At 36.6% G+C, this 17,692-nt stretch overlaps 1 protein-coding gene across 3 annotated transcripts; it reads right to left on the minus strand.

The window, feature by feature from the left end:
* Nucleotides 1-11: 11 nt before the first annotated feature.
* On the minus strand, nucleotides 12-17,517 carry LOC117412629 (protein SSUH2 homolog). Of its 3 annotated transcripts, XM_058988769.1 has the most exons (16): nucleotides 17,424-17,517; nucleotides 16,070-16,132; nucleotides 15,135-15,217; nucleotides 14,704-14,796; nucleotides 12,226-12,317; nucleotides 8,851-8,955; nucleotides 8,523-8,601; nucleotides 7,953-8,082; nucleotides 7,608-7,668; nucleotides 5,962-6,083; nucleotides 4,814-4,876; nucleotides 3,879-3,961; nucleotides 3,433-3,525; nucleotides 1,676-1,781; nucleotides 1,485-1,592; nucleotides 12-624 (listed from the first exon to the last, which is right to left on the minus strand). In XM_058988769.1, exons 1-16 carry the CDS (start codon nucleotides 17,496-17,498, stop codon nucleotides 481-483), a joined length of 1,500 nt encoding a protein of 499 aa, XP_058844752.1. In that variant the 5' UTR covers nucleotides 17,499-17,517; the 3' UTR covers nucleotides 12-480. The 3 variants fall into 3 exon arrangements, with proteins under 3 accessions (XP_058844752.1, XP_058844753.1, XP_058844754.1); XM_058988770.1 differs by lacking the exons at nucleotides 14,704-14,796; nucleotides 15,135-15,217; nucleotides 16,070-16,132; nucleotides 17,424-17,517 and adding an exon at nucleotides 13,598-14,508 and having other exon boundaries at nucleotides 14-624; XM_058988771.1 differs by lacking the exons at nucleotides 14,704-14,796; nucleotides 15,135-15,217; nucleotides 16,070-16,132; nucleotides 17,424-17,517 and adding an exon at nucleotides 14,245-14,508 and having other exon boundaries at nucleotides 15-624.
* Nucleotides 17,518-17,692: the final 175 nt, after the last annotated feature.

Here is a 17,692-nt window from a genome sequence, read left to right on the forward strand (position 1 = left end):
CCTTTGTTAATTATTTGTGAGTAACTAATAGTCCATTTCATTTGTTTTAAATAATAACAATTTTAGTGACATACAATTCCAACTTGAAATATTTTGCAAACCAAATATTTGTATCCACTTGTATGCAAAACAAAGGTCGGCTATGAATACAAAATAATGAATATAACATTGATTTATGAAATATTAAAAAAAATATATTTATTAAAACTGTCACAATATTAAGTTCTTAGGTTAAATCAAATGAGACAGATTTAAAAAAAAAAATCAGTACAGAGTTTACAAATTGGAATATAAAATTATATTAAAATTATCTTAATTAACTTCTAGTATTCAATGGTCTAACATGCATATATTTTTACGTCTAAAATTCACTCACATTTTTATATATACTTTTTAAATATATTTTTAGAACTGTGAAGTAGAATTTAAAACATTCACATTATGAATGGTTAAACTTTTTTTTTTTTTTTAGATATAAATTCATATAATAGTACAGCAGCAACACTTTCCAGGATAGTCCTCTGTGTAGACTTTATGCTCAGCTCCGTAGACAAAGTAAGTGTACTCCTTCTCTTGAAAGCTGTAGCTTGCTTTGGTGATGGGAATCAGCTCAATGGTTTGCCGCTGAAAAAGAAATAAAGAAAATGTATTTTTAAAAAAAAATCAATCCATTCACCGCAGAAACTAAGCAAGGCAGGATCTGGTCAGATCAGGGGCCAAGGGAAATCTGGTGCTGCAGCTTTAAGACATACATCACACTTTTTGCGCTACTTTCGGTTAGGCTTTGTGTAACGGGCTGTGTTGTGTGATGCACTGCAGTTATGGATTCTGTCCCGTCTGTATGTGAAATGAGATGAGGTTAAAAGCTCCAAACCCACGAATGCAGACGAGCCTGGCTCTTTTGCATTGTGTTTAAGACGTTTGCTTGTGGCTCGTCAGTTCGCGACCAGCCTCTGCCCTGTTGGTTATTATAGCTTTTGTCCATTCATTTGTTTTAACACTGGGGTGGAAACATCAAGGTTCTCTCTCAGTCAACTTCCAGCTCTGAATCTGATCAAGCATTGCTGGGTTTGCACAAAGAAAAATAAAGTACCTCCCAGGTTTATGCAAAGAATCTTGCACATGCCAAGACATGCTAAGTGGTCTAGAAGCTGTGATAATAAATTCAAAGGAGATCATACCTGATTTTAATAAGATAGTATAAATGTTAATTTATATTTTGGGCTAATAAAAATATCTATTGTCATTAAAATTAAAGCGCAAGCTGCTTGAAATGTAATTGTAATGGCTTTGTTAAATTTCCCTTACTACAGTATTTTATAGTGTGTGGTTCTCGGTTTCTCCAACACTGAGCTATTACCATTTTTATCTCAATCTGCCTTTGAGTTTGAATTCATCCTTTTGAAGGTACCTTACTGTAGCTATTGGCTGGGATTTTCTCTGTTCTATGGAATACATCCTTTTAAACAATCTTCTAAGCATACCTGCTGAAGAATACGGCATGTAGGAGCAAACTTGTCATGGTGCTGCCTCACCAGTCTCTTAGCAGCCCGGCTAATGGCAGGGTCTGGAAAACCTACAACGGGATACACCTTAAAACACAACATAGTCAAATTAAACAAAAATACATTACAAGGTTCAATGATGAAGGAAAAATGCTGCAATGTATTCTTACCAGATGCTGTTTTTCAACAAAAACCTTTTTTCCAGTTACCGCGCTGACCCGACTGACTGGAAATCCAGACTGCTGGTCTCCTACAAAGTCGTCCATATTGTTCTTCCTGAACAGGGTACAAGTGAAAAATACTTTAATTATGCTGTCCTGGAAATCGACTAGAATATAGGGTTAAGGATGGCAAAAGTATGTGTATGTGGGTGATATCTGCACAAGTAAAACTGACTGAGACAGAAAGTGTCAATGGGCTGCGAGTGCCAATTTAACCCATACACAGGCGCTTGCAGTCCTATGAATCTATTATATACTGCTTTATTATTCATATACAAGTTAAAGATCCAGCTATATTTGTTTTCTAATCATTACCAACCTGTATTTACTCTTCTATGTCATCTTTTTAAATAGACTTTGCAGTTGAATGGAATTCCGAGAGGTGCTTCAGGTATGATTTTTTAAAGCACGTGATGTCAACAGTGCTGATATGGCGAATACATCACGGTAAAAACGAAACGTTTGCCGTGTGAACTAGCCTACACATTTTTATAAACATCTGAGATTTCAATTTTAAAGTCTGAAACAAGACTTAATCCTTCATTCACTGACTGGAGCGCCTCTTGAGGTGGTGGATAGTTATAAATATCTTGGGATCTGGCTGGATCCATTCCTGAAGTTTGATCTGCATATTGTAAACGATCTCAAAGAACTGCTGAAAAACTGGGTTTTCTTTTTCGACAGCGAAAAAAACTTTACACTTCAAAGTAGAAATTTTAAAGAGCTGTATTTTTCCTTTGTTTGATTATGGTGATGCTTTATTTCTACATGCCTCTGCTGAGCAATTAAAAATAAATGGATCGACTAATGAACAAAGCAGATTTGTATTAGAATGCCACCCTCAAACCCATCACTGCCAGTTACTGGCTTCTTTAATTAGGATGTCACTTAATTGTAGAAGTCAATTACACTGGGTACTTCCTGTGTGTAAAACTCCTAGGTTTGTTGACAGGTTACTTAGATGTAGCTACAGGTAAATATACCCTAGTATAGTTTACGATCTATTCTTGCACTTATTTATCAAGTGCCTTGGAGAAGGTCCTGGGTTGGCCGATCAGCATTTAGCTGCAGCACCCCTATGGCATGGAATGGTCTGGACAAGAGTATCCGGGATATGATGGCGCATCAAATAAATAACCCAAATGTATCAGTTAAACGAAAAATAATGACTAAGATTACATTTATTTTAATGAGTAGGTTCCAAGAATTATCGAAGTGTAAATGTTTGAGTCAGGATTTGGGACTTTTGTAAAACGAAAATTATGTTTGAAATCCCTTTAGATTGTACCAGTTCAGGCACAAAATTACCAACATTATGTATTGTGCTCTGAAGCACAATACATAATGATTAAAAGGGAAATAATATTTGAGAAACATCAGATAATAAAAAGAAAGGTAACCCCCCCAAAAAAAACATACATTTAAACTTATTTGTGATAACATGATAAAGGAATACCAGGCAACTTAATTACAACTGAGCTAATGGTTTTCATGCACAGAAGACATGTAAAGAGTTCAGGAAGGAGGTCAGGAAGGTAAAAGAATTTGTCTAAAATGTACTTTATCTGCTAATAGTGTATAGAATTGATATGCTAATAGTTTACAAAAAATAAGAATATGGAACAAAGCTAAATCTTACAAATGAAAAATACACAAACATGACATATATAATGTACATGCCTCTGCTGTGCATAGCTGAGGTTTACCATTTTATTTTCAGTTTAATATAGACCAGCAGTTGTCCTTTTCCTTTGCAGGTGTCACAAGAGTTCAATCCAGTGCCTTTACAGCCATCACAGCTGCAAAGAAACAGGAATTTGGTTAAGGGTTCCTATGTGCAAGTGTGCTGTTAGGTTTCTGTTTTAAATATTGCATACAAGATCATTTTGCAATGCAATTGTGGAAATTGTGGAAAATTATTTTTGGGCTAGTGATTTTAGTTTCTTTGTAAAACACCAGTCGATGCCATTGCTCTTCACATGAAATCTTTGTATCACAGAGAAATGTTTTGTGAGGTATTATTTTAGAAAACAAAATCCTAGCCAACTCGAAGGGTGCCTTGGACTAAGAGCTGTTGTGTGTCCTTAATGCTATATTCTGCTGGTTATGTACAGTACGTGTTAATATCATAGGGTAATATCTTGAAACTTACTTAGTGCGGCCAGTGCCTTTGCAATGGTGGCAGCTTTCACCACCTGCGCGGACTCCAGAACCACTGCACACCCAGCATTGCTTCTGTATTCCAAAACATAAAAAGAACACAATATCATGTCCCCATTGCATCATATCAGTACCAACAACACCTATTAATCTGCAAAGTGTGTGAAGATCCGATTCAAATTCTACACGTTTCCTTATCGTAGAGTTAACATAAATGCCAAAGGAGGAAATATAAACAGCTAGACAAAAAAGTTTCAAGCGGTTTTATTGGCGTTTTAGAAATGTTTTACTTGACAGAGCATTATTCTATAGCAATATGGATTACAGTATCTTTATGGTGTCACAGGGTCTTACATACAAAGAATGCACAAGACAATTCTCATAGTATGATAAGCCCTGCCACACAAAGATATAATGGATCACTTTTTTAATGCACTACTACGTGCTAGATAAGTCCTTCCTAGATTTGAGAAAACAAGACGGAGAAGTCCTGATTGCTGAAAAAAAACAATGGAGATTATCTTTGCCTTTAATTACCAGATCATGCCTTTAAACAGGACTTAAGAGTCAGCTTGCATTAACAAACACAGGAGTGTATATGTTTGTGAATCATATTAAGAATAAGACAGGACATTCATATAATTGGTTTGTAATGTTTTGTTTTTAAAAACTACATCATTAAGCATTGCAGGCTCCATGGGAAAACAACATACAAGTGCTGCTAAACTATCACGGTTATCATCACTGTATCTCTTCAGTTTTGTTACAGTTTGAAAATTTAAAAAATGCAATATAAATAAAGGTTGACAAGTGCTTGAATGAGAGATTTTCAAAATCTGGTAATATAACAAGTCGAGAGCAGCAAATACATATTTGTTTGTACATGTCATGGAAATGATTGTGGTTGATTTCTGCCAAAGTACTTACACTTCCACATCCTGTGCATTTAGTGCAAGGTGTCTTACCCGTTCCCGTACAGGTGTGGCATGGCTAAGAATGAAGAAGGAAATCAGTGTTATTTATTAATTAATACATTCATCGTTTTCATAGCATTGTTATGCAGTGCCCCTCTCTGAGGGTAAAGTTGTTCGAAAAGCAGGAATCCAGGCATGAAAATGGTCCACCCATTGCAGCCATGTGGGATGGTTGCTGGAAACGGGGGAAACTGGGGTCTTGATATACTGAATACCCAGATTAGGCTGGAGACTATGTTGTAAAATGATGTAATTGTTACCAGTAAATGTCTTGACTGATGTGATGGCTTTTACTGGCAGTGTTATTACAACACTTGGCTACACAACTGTATTGGAGTCTCCTGGAAAACTATGAAAGTATTGATTGATAATGTCATAGTTAAATACATCTTTTGTATTAAAGAGTAAGTAGCGGGGTTCCAAAAAATGTAGTGTTATACATCCCCACATGTTGCTACAACTGTTTAAATAACGCACCTGTAATTTTTCTTTTCATTGTTAACATCCTGCCATCTTTTTGCACTTATAAAACTTTAAAGTCTGTTTCAAAGCTCTTTTCAAAATGGCAGCTCTAGTGCACTGGGGTTTGAGCTCTGTCCTCTAAATCACTGCAGGAAGAGAGATTTAAAAAAAAAACAACACATAAGTGCTCCAGCTTTTCTGTTCCGTACCATATCATGGATGGTTATCGCTGTGTTATGTGTTTGACAATGTGGGCAATAATCTTTACACTATCAGTGCACTAGAGAGGACATTTTGAAAAGAGCTTTCAAACAGACTTTAAAGGTATAAGTGTAAAAAGTTGTCAGGATGTTAACAATGAAAATAAAAATTACAGGTACATTATTTAAATAGTTGTAGCAACATGTGGGGATGTGTAACTCTATATTTCTCGCAACCTCGCTACTTACTCTTAAAGTCTGTTTTGTGCCCACTTGCAAAATGTTATTCGTCCATTTAAAGAAAAATATTCACTCACTATTTATTGAACAGTGAGTCCATGCATCTTTATAATTAGTATATGCACATTGCAAAAGTCTCTTTCTATCTTTAAATAAATATGCTGCCCTTTATTTAGCTCTTGATAATCGACCACAGTACCTTAACATAAGCTGTATTAGGGATTTTAATTTCCTGTGTTGCATCTTTAAACATGGTGGGTGCCTTGGCTGGTATGACCCATGGAGCAGGAGGAGGCTGAGTGTATGCATCCACAGGCTGACCTGAGATAGACACACACTTTAGTGAGTATGACAGAACAGAAGCGGAGTCTAGGCTGGATAATAACCAGTTCAGAGGGGCCGGTACTGGATGCACATCAAATACATTGTGGCCATGTGTTTGTAAAGCAGACAGACATTGTGAATAAAAACGACCTATTTCCTACTGTATATTATGAACTATGCAATATACAGATTAAAATAATACACCAGAAGCCTGCTCTGAGAACATAAAAAAAAATGTATTTCCCACCAGACCACTGATAATTACAGCGAACAATGTTATTGTGTGTGTTATAAAAAATATGTGCAATATATCTGCACAATCTCTTCTCGTCACATCCTGTCAACATATAATGTCTGCTTCCACATTCTAATTGTAGCTATTGCACACACATGCATAAGTGAACAATATAATTTAAGTACATAAGGCCCATAAAATGTTTTTGGGCTGTAAAAGAGGGGATAAAATTACAGTGATAATATGCTTCCCATTTATATTTGCAGATGTTACCTTCTTATTCATATCATTGTAGCTACCAGTGCCAGTAATTACGTTTTCATCAGGTACTGCTATTCTCTTAATTATGTTTTTTTTTTTTTTTAATGATTTAATTCATATTAGCTTCCTATCTTTTTTTCCTTCCCTCATGACTGTCTTTGCATGGAGGCTGGTATGAGGCATTGTTTTATGTTTCATTGGTGTCTCCTTTTTGAACTCCTAGACCCCCTGTACTTTAGGCTAGTGGTCTCTCAATATTGCAAAACAGTTTCCCACTGTCTTCATGGAAGGTTTTGGGGTACTGTTCAGCAGTCTTTTGTAGTTATATTCTGTGTGTACGATTCATCCTGTAGTTTAGGTGGAAGCTGTTAACGGGTCCTGCTGGGTACCAAAATATACGAAAATAAATTAACATGCCTGTATTTCTGATTGGGAAAAAAAAAAATTCTGTGCGAGAATTTCTGTCAATTACTGCGGAATCCTGGAGGAACTGGTGATTAAACTTGTTAGCTTGTGATTAAAAAGAGCGTAGTATTGGAAGTAAAGATACACACAAAATGCAATTCAAGTAGGTGAGTAGAAAAGCTTCTTCTTACATCGTAGTCGTATACTGTTTCATACACGCTAACATTCTGAGAATAAAATATTGAACACTTGACTTGGCATGTTTTATGTTTATAAAAGTATTACATAAAGGTCGAGGCCCACAATAAGGCCCTGTACCGGGGCCCATCTTTCTCTTCCACTGCCACTGGTCTACACTGCATGCATCAGGGCATTATGTCTATTATCAATAAATATTTGTAAACCAGTTAAAAGTAAGAGAAACAGTACATTCTCTGTGTTATACAGCTGCTGGCCTCAGTGTGGCTTAATAGTGGCCTACTGTAGCACATCTGTTGCTTGTAACAATCATTGCACATGTATGCTGGCTCGATCCATTATCAACCACTATAATGCCCCTTGTGAAATCATGGAGATCCTTTTCCATCATCGTAATGTGTTCATTTTTGTGTCTTGCTTACCTCTATACGCCTCATGAGCCCATTCAGTTGATCTGGATTCAGTAAAGGTCTCCAGGCGATACTTAAAGAAAAGAAAAAAGTCCAATTATTAGGCTCATTTTGAAGGCTGCACACTAACACACATATTGCACCTTTCAATAAAATGGAACCAATGCATACTGGTTGCACTACCAAAGCATATCATTGCCAGGTTACAGCCATCACTGGTAATGAATTGGACAGCTAATGATTGTGGTAGCGTTTCTTAAGGGACACACACTTGTATTATAATAATATTTCAATAGTATTTGTACGGTTTTGTGCTTGTTACTTAAAGAAAAGACATTTTCTGTATGACTTTCATACCCTGTAAGTGTTGTGAGCCTCGAGGTTTGAGAACACTAACTGTTCTGCAGGATCAGTACTGTAACAGCATTTACTGGAGGCATACTGGACCAGAGCATCTCTGGCAGTATCTTCAGATATAGAAGGGATGCTGTGAAATAGAAAGGTAGAAATGATGATCTGTCTCATCAAATGAACACGCTGTGGTATTACACAAAAACATTTTGTGTTGCAGGATGTTTAAACTGTGCTTGGGGTACACCTGACCTCACATAAATTAGGAGTTTATTCTGAACAAGAGGATCGATTTCTGAATTGAGTATTAATTTAACCCTGTATGCCCACTCTGTATAAAATATATGAACCGATACTCCAACTTCCTGTGTTCCATATTGAGTTTAATAAGACACACCTGAGCTTGTTACCTGTATACACTGGGGCTAAGCAGGCTCATTTTAAAACCTGGAATAGGGGAAACTGCTATGCAAATTGTATTTGGGCAATAAATCAGGGCTAGGGGGTCTGTAATGTTGAAAGGATGATGGAACAGATTTACAAAAACATATATGATGCTAATGAAACGTATCTTACTTCCACTCTGTTTGAACAGGGGCAGGCTCTCTAGGAGGGTCGGGTAAACCTGCATCCGGAGGGGGAAGGAATCCTCCTCCTTTTAATAGGCAGAAAGACATGTAATGACATGCAAATTGGAAAGGGACCAGTCCCTCTTAGTATATTTGAATAGGCCTGCTCAAGTGCCTGCAAATTCTCTATATAAAATTTATGTTGAACAAATTATTAATAAATCACTGGTCTGCTTGGCACAACCCACTTCCTAAACAAGCAGATGTCTGAACCACAAAGCAGGTTTACTACACTTCAGTTTCAAACTGTTACCGGATTCATAAGACACGCTTACCACTTCCTTCTGGTGACGTGCCTTCGTATCCTGGCACTGTGTCGAACATTCTCGCAGAGGGGGCTGCTAGCCCGCCGTATGGGGGGTTCTGGGGTGCCAACACAGCTGAATAAAGTAATTAGTGAAAAGTGTAACTACATTTTATGAAACCAAATAAGCTTTTCACAACCACCCCAAAACCCAAACCGGATGTTTTTTATATTTTGGGATTTATTTTGTGGCCATATTTTATTATTCATCAAGGGACCGCAATTCAAATAAACAAAAACTTTTAAGGTTGTATTTTCCAGGACAGTTTGAGACACATTAGCTTTTAGTGCGACTTTACCAACTCACAGAAACACCTGCCATTAAATTGCTATAAAAATTGAATTTTGATGTAAATATATCCCTAAATCATAACCACTGCAGTGCATCTTCTCTTATCTCAGAGAAGTACATATTGTTCTCTTCGAGACACGCTATTAATGTATTTAGCCCAAACATTTATTACTGAAAACATTATTTTTACACATGCAATTATAAAGTTTGAAAAGCAGCTGTAGGCATTGTGTGCTGCCAAGGCAATTGAAACATACAAGACAGAATGGATGGGTGCACAAACCCTTTAGCATATCTTAGATATGAGTGCAATGTATTTTTGACCACTAAGTAGTACTGCTGTGGCAAAACACTAACTGATCAGAAGGATGCCACTTTTAAGAGGTGTTATGATTTTTTTTGTGAACCAGTGTCCACGAATCTCCAAAAAACATATGGTATATATAGACATGGTATATATGGAATGGTATCGCAAGGGTGCCTGTACCTTTTAATGATTTCAGAATAGGTGCATGGAGAAGGAAGAAAGCACAACAATGAGTCTATATAAATGCATTAAATTATATAAGCAGCAAGTATAACAATGAACATGTATATTACCCCAGATTCTGGTGGGAGCACAGGCGGCGGGCGTCAGTATTTCAACAGTAGGTAACTTTGGAAAAAGGTCTGCTGGTTCTGCATTTTGTCCTCTGTCTGTGGCTCACTATTTTGTCAAACTAAGTGCTATTTTATAGTTTGAGTGACTCTGTGTATGTGACCAGATAAAGAGAAATGGATCAGCCCAAAAAGAGGAACTGAACTAATGTTCAATAAGATCTTACAATACACAGTTCCCCCCCCATAGCTTCTATAATATGGAACAGCATTCTAAACCCCCCCCCCTACTTGCGAGTTACTGCAGTTCAAACTTGAATAGTTTTGCATTACATACAGATTAGCCTGTTACATAGCTGCCCTATTACCAATCGATGGGGCCACTATGAATGTTAAGCTTTTAAATATAGTGTATTACTAAAATAATAATTCTTTTAAATAGCATTAAAGTAGTAGAATGTATGATGTACTGATAACCACACTGATGGGACTGGACAAAAAACTAACTTGCGCACTCCCTTTCTCTCCAGCCCACCTTGGTGAAACACATGTGGAGAGTGGGGCAGGAGTTGTGTGGATGTGAGTGTCACTCTTGGGTCCAGATGTAGACAAGTTAATTGCAGGATAAATGGCACCTTAAGCTTATAATGTGCCAGTGCAGTGGCTGATCAGACGACCTACTTTGAGAGCACCACCAGCCATGCAAAAGTACCAATGCTGGTCCACCACGCCACACCGCTTCCGTGGCAAACACAAGCAGCGCCAGCCACATGAAATGAAACCTGGGTAGATCTGCTAGAAACCACACAACCACGATTGGAAGAAATGTATGTATCCCCATCCACCCTCACCCCTCCATGTAAACTGTATAATGTATTATATAGAGAATACTGTATTTAATATATAAATAATGACACAGAATTGCTAATTCCATCTGATACAATGACATTTCAGATGCCTTTAGCACATCAATAGTTTCAAAGGATAAATTCCAATAATTTAATTTGGCGTAAAATCTCTTCTGTGTTGTTTATTTTACTTAAAAGAAAAAAAACAAAACATGATATAACCAAGTTATAAATCACAATATATCCCATTACTGTTCAACAATACACATAATATTGAGACATAGTACAGCCAATGTCCATGCCTTTTCATAAATGCACAATTATTACAGTACCAAAAGCAGCTTGCAAAAAAGGTTATCAGACGACAGTACATAATGCTTTCTTTTTAAGTTTAATATTTCTTTTTTTTTTTCCAGTGGTTAACATAATGTGGGTTCCCCAGCTTATCAGCTCTCATGATTCAATGTGGATGAATAGAAGAATGCTCATTTATTTGCTGTGAGTGACAATTATACAAGTAGTGTATTCCAATTAATTGCATACATGACAATTGCATATTCCTGTTACCTTAAAAAAAAAAAGTGAAGCAGATTTCTTATGAAAATCCACATGCAGTAGATTTCCTGTGTCCCTAACAGTTTTATGCATTTAACAGTGTTATGCACTTCACAGTCATATGCAATTATCAGGTATAAAATTAAATGTATATTACATTGTATATGTTACTGATAATTACATACGCTGGTTAATTGCATAAAACTGTTAGGCACCTGGGCTATGCAATTAATAAGAATCTACTGTAACAGGACTCAAAATAATGATATTCTGGTATTATTTAAAGTTCGATTTCAGTGCTACCTGCATGAATGGTCTCTTAGTATACATTGAACATTTCACCAGCCTAATTGTTTGTGTTTACAGCTTTAGCCCTCACACTCACTTCACTCACAGGTATCAGGGGCAATTCTAAAGAGTTTCTTTAATTTATATAGAGGGTTTTTGTTTTTTTCAGTTTTTTTTAATTACCTTTACTTTGTAAAAAAGAACAACAAATCAAATAAATGCACTCTGAATATGCATATGCAACTGACAATGCAAAATTGTGACTTCAGTAGGCTTTGTTGCATTTAACAAACATGGGGCACTCAAGCATGTTGTATTCAGTGAGCCAATACATTTTGCAAGGACAACAACTGAATGTCTCATTAATAATTCATTCACAATTAACTAATTAACTTAATTAGTTACATTAACATTAACAGAAACCCTTCTCAATTAATTAAGCACTGAATTAATAATTAACAAGTAACCAACCCTGTCGAAATGACTCTACAATGCGTCAGCGTACATATCAATAAAACAATTGATTGTAATTTCTAGCAGCAGATTCCTAACCATGTCATCTTTTGACATGCAAGTCCTGATTGGCCAAAGGCAGAACGTTTCTTGAAAATGTATCTCAAAGTAGAAAACATGTAACATCTAGCATACACGAGGTAACATTTTGTCTGGAAACATGCTTCCTCGTGTATGCTGGGTTTAAGGCAGAAAGAAAAGTAAACGCGAAGGGATCAAATGGTTTGGTATTTCGCGTGGGACTGTACAGTACCTGGGTGTCCAACTGCTGCCGGCAACTGTGATCCTGGGTACATGCTTCCATAAGAAGACCTTTGGTTAGGGTACATGATTCCATAAGAAGACCTTTGGTTACAGGAAAATATAGCATGCATGTTTCAGCGTATTCCAAAACAGTCAAGTTATATCATGAGATATTTGACATTTGAATAAAATATTGTTTCAAGTGATATGAATCACACTTTAAACTGAACTACCTTACTAAGTGTGAAATTACTGCAAGGCTGTGCTAGTCTAAAGGATGTCACATCTTTGCCACTAGATGCAATCCCTGATTTCACAAGCTGTAGAGATGTAATTGAATCTTACAAGCACCATGCCGCTGAAAGTGACAAAAATGTCAATATTGTTGATTTCTGGGTAAAGTCTGAAATCAGATTCCCAAACATGGCAAAAATTGCACTCTGCTTTTTGTCAATTCCACCAAACTCTGTGGATGCAGAACGAGCAGTTTCTGCATATAGACAGGTTTTTACACCACAAAGACAAACCATGAGTGTTGAAACTACAACAAGATGCACGATGCTGGCCTTCAACAAATAACTAGTTTTCTGCTCATGGGCCAGATAATTAGGCTATTGTGTGTGTGCACAACTCGCTAGATGAATAAAAAAAAGTCGCATACGATTTCTTCTTGTTTTTCCTGTTCTTGTTCTTCAGATTATTTTGTATAGGTTGATTTGCTGAAGTAGCACGATGCTATGTGGTTTTAAAATGTCATATATAATTTAGTGTGTGTAAAGAAAAACACAAAGTTTCGGTTTTGTCACTTGCACTTAACCCTGTTTTTAACATTTTGTTTGTCAAAGTCAGCATAACGCTATACAACACAGTCCGTTTAATTACTGTATGAACATAGCTGAAGTTCTAAACGTTTACAAAACTCGACAATGTTGCCGAATTTGTCATTCAAACTTGTTTTGTTTTAATCAGTTTTGCCTGCTTGTTACTTATTTCAGCCAACACATTTAAATGACCCTTGTTTGTTACATTTTAAAAGATTGTTTTAAACATTACAATATAAATGTTGACTCAGTAGCTACCATTAAATGTTAAAATGTTTCAACCTCGGTGATTTTCTTTGATGCGCTATTCATTTTAGGCAATTTAAAATAGAAGCTTTCACACAAGCACTTTACAAGGAATACAATATGATCATTTAAACTGAAAATAATAATAATAATAATAATAATAATAATAATAATAATAATAATAATAATAATAATAATAATAATAATAATTTCCTCAATTGTTTTGATGTGCCCTGCTTCTAGACTTGAAATTGAAATGCACACAAACACCGTACAAGTCGAGAGGAATATAGTGTTAATTCAAATTCTACATACCTCAACAATGGGTTACTTTCCATAACCGACTTGAAGAGTTTCGTCAAAAGAAATAATACTTCTGCTCTGTATTGGTCTCACTTCCAGTCCCACCCACATGATTTAACTTGTTCGGCTGGAGCGACTTGCAGTGTTTTACCCCTTCTGCTAAATTGGAAGTGAGTCCTTAGAAACCACCTGGAAGTTGGTTACTTATTCCCGGTTCCTTATTGGCGGTTTAGTTGACAAAGCAGCGTATCCTTTTTCTGTGTGTTTTAACTCACTTACACATCTTGCTCAATTAATATATTGCTACTATTTAAAAAATAATCGCTCCTTCTTTAAATAAAAAAAAGAAAATATTAATAACAAATCTGTATCAGCAGCATAGCGCTACCCTTTATTACCCGCTTATTTCGCCCCATTTACCCACCTTAGACACCTTGCTCACTAAATATCAAAGTATCCCTAGATAGCTTATCGTCTCCTTTCTGCAAAACACTAACTATTTTATTGAGCAAGCCGTACCCCACGAGCAGCAGCACCCCAAATTAGCCCATTATAACCAATACAGAACGCATGGGGGCAGGAAGAAAGCACAACAATGAGTCTATATAAATGCATTAAATTATATAAGCAGCAAGTATAACAATGAACATGTATATTACCCCAGATTCTGGTGGGAGCACAGGCGGCGGGCGTCTGTATTTCAACAGCAGGTAGCTTTGGAAAAAGGTCAGCTGGTTCTGTGTTTTGTCCTCTGTCTGTGGCTCACTATTTTGTCAAACTAAGTGCTATTTTATAGGTTCGAGTGGAGGTGTGTACATGACCAGATAAAGAGAAATGGTTCAGCCCAAAAAGAGGAACTGAACTAATGTTCAGTAAGATCTTACAATACACAATTCCCCCCATAGCTTCTATAATATGGAACAGCATTCTAACCCCCCCCCCCCCCCCCACCCCACTTGCGAGTTACTGCAGTTCAAACTTGAATACCTTTGCATTAAATACAGATTAGCCTGTTACATAGCTGCCAATATGGAACAAAGCTAAATCTTACAAATGAAAAATACACAAACGTGATATATATAATGTACATGCTTCTGCTGTGCATAGCTGAGGTTTACCATTTTATTTTCAGTTTAATATAGACCAGCAGTTGTTCTTTTCCTTTGCAGGTGTCACAAGAGTTCAATCCAGTGCCTTTACAGCCATCACAGCTGCAAAGAAACAGGAATTTGGTTAAGGGTTCCTATGTGCAAGTGTGCTGTTAGGTTTCTGTTTTAAATATTGCATACAAGATCATTTTGCAATGCAATTGTGGAAATTGTGGAAAATTATTTTTGGGCTAGTGATTTTAGTTTCTTTGTAAAACACCAGTCGATGCCATTGCTCTTCACATGAAATCTTTGTATCACAGAGAAATGTTTTGTGAGGTATTATTTTAGAAAACAAAATCCTAGCCAACTCGAAGGGTGTCATGGACTAAAAGCTGTTGTGTGTCCTTAATGCTATATTCTGCTGGTTATGTATCATAGGGTAATATCTTGAAACTTACTTAGTGTGGCCAGTGCCTTTGCAATGGTGGCAGCTTTCACCACCTGCGCGGACTCCAGAACCACTGCACACCCAGCATTGCTTCTGTATTCCAAAACATAAAAAGAACACAATATCATGTCCCCATTGCATCATATCAGTACCAACAACACCTATTAATCTGCAAAGTGTGTGAAGATCCGATTAAAATTCTACACGTTTCCTTATCGTAGAGTTAACATAAATGCCAAAGGAGGAAATATAAACAGCTAGACAAAAAAGTTTCAAGCGGTTTTATTGGCGTTTTAGAAATGTTTTACTTGACAGAGCATTATTCTATAGCAATATGGATTACAGTATCTTTATGGTGTCACAGGGTCTTACATACAAAGAATGCACAAGACAATTCTCATAGTATGATAAGCCCTGCCACACAAAGATATAATGGATCACTTTTTTAATGCACTACTACGTGCTAGATAAGTCCTTCCTAGATTTGAGAAAACAAGACGGAGAAGTCCTGATTGCTGAAAAAAAACAATGGAGATTATCTTTGCCTTTAATTACCAGATCATGCCTTTAAACAGGACTTAAGAGTCAGCTTGCATTAACAAACACAGGAGTGTATATGTTTGTGAATCATATTAAGAATAAGACAGGACATTCATATAATTGGTTTGTGATGTTTTGTTTTTAAAAACTACATCATTAAGCATTGCAGGCTCCATGGGAAAACAACATACAAGTGCTGCTAAACTATCAAGGTTATCGTCACTGTATCTCTTCAGTTTTGTTCCAGTTTGAAAATTTAAAAAATGCAATATAAATAAAGGTTGACAAGTGCTTGAATGAGAGATTTTCAAAATCTGGTAATATAACAAGTTGAGAGCAGCAAATACATATTTGTTTGTACATGTCATGGAAATGACTGTGGTTGATTTCTGCCAAAGTACTTACACTTCCACATCCTGTGCATTTAGTGCAAGGTGTCTTACCCGTTCCCGTACAGGTGTGGCATGGCTAAAAATGAAGAAGGAAATCAGTGTTATTTATTAATTAATACATTCATCGTTTTCATAGCATTGTTATGCAGTGCCCCTCTCTGAGGGTAAAGTTGTTCGAAAAGCAGGAATCCAGGCATGAAAATGGTCCACCCATTGCAGCCATGTGGGATGGTTGCTGGAAACGGGGGAAACTGGGGTCTTGATATACTGAATACCCAGATTAGGCTGGAGACTATGTTGTAAAATGATGTAATTGTTACCAGTAAATGTCTTGACTGATGTGATGGCTTTTACTGGCAGTGTTATTACAACACTTGGCTACACAACTGTATTGGAGTCTCCTGGAAAACTATGAAAGTATTGATTGATAATGTCATAGTTAAATACATCTTTTGTATTAAAGAGTAAGTAGCGGGGTTCCGAAAAATGTAGTGTTATACATCCCCACATGTTGCTACAACTGTTTAAATAACGCACCTGTAATTTTTCTTTTCATTGTTGTTATAAAAAATATGTGCAATATATCTGCACAATCTCTTCTTGTCACACCCTGTCAACATATGACGTCTGCTTCCACATTCTAATTGTAGCTATTGCACACACATGCATAAGTGAACAATATAATTTAAGTACATAAGGCCCATAAAATGTTTTTGGGCTGTAAAAGAGGGGATAAAATTACAGTGATAATATGCTTCCCATTTATATTTGCAGATGTTACCTTCTTATTCATATCATTGTAGCTACCAGTGCCAGTAATTACGTTTTCATCAGGTACTGCTATTCTCTTAATTATGTTTTTTTTTTTTTTTTTAATGATTTAATTCATATTAGCTTCCTGTCTTTTTTTTCCTTCCCTCATGACTGTCTTTGCATGGAGGCTGGTATGAGGCATTGTTTTATGTTTCATTGGTGTCTCTTTTTTGAACTCCTAGACCCCCTGTACTTTAGGCTAGTGGTCTCTCAATATTGCAAAACAGTTTCCCACTGTCTTCATGGAAGGTTTGGGGGTACTGTTCAGCAGTCTTTTGTAGTTATATTCTGTGTGTACGATTCATCCTGTAGTTTAGGTGGAAGCTGTTAACGGGTCCTGCTGGGTACCAAAATATACGAAAATAAATTAACATGCCTGTATTTCTGATTGGGAAAAAAAAACTTCTGTGCGAGAATTTCTGTCAATTACTGCGGAATCCTGGAGGAACTGGTGATTAAACTTGTTAGCTTGTGATTAAAAAGAGTGTAGTATTGGAAGTAAAGATACATACAAAATGCAATTCAAGTAGGTGAGTAGAAAAGCTTCTTCTTACATCGTAGTCGTATACTGTTTTATACACGTACCGGGGCCCATCTTTCTCTTCCACTGCCACTGGTCTACACTGCATGCATCAGGGCATTATGTCTGTTATCAATAAATATTTGTAAACCAGTTAAAAGTAAGAGAAACAGTACATTCTCTATGTTATACAGCTGCTGGCCTTAGGGTGGCTTAATAGTGACCTACTGTAGCACATGTTGCTTGTAACAATCATTGCATAGGTATGCTGGCTCGATCCATCATCAACCACTATAATGCCCC

The sequence above is a fragment of the Acipenser ruthenus genome, chromosome 16 (genome assembly GCF_902713425.1).
Source record: "Acipenser ruthenus chromosome 16, fAciRut3.2 maternal haplotype, whole genome shotgun sequence".
Classification (NCBI taxonomy): domain Eukaryota; kingdom Metazoa; phylum Chordata; class Actinopteri; order Acipenseriformes; family Acipenseridae; genus Acipenser; species Acipenser ruthenus.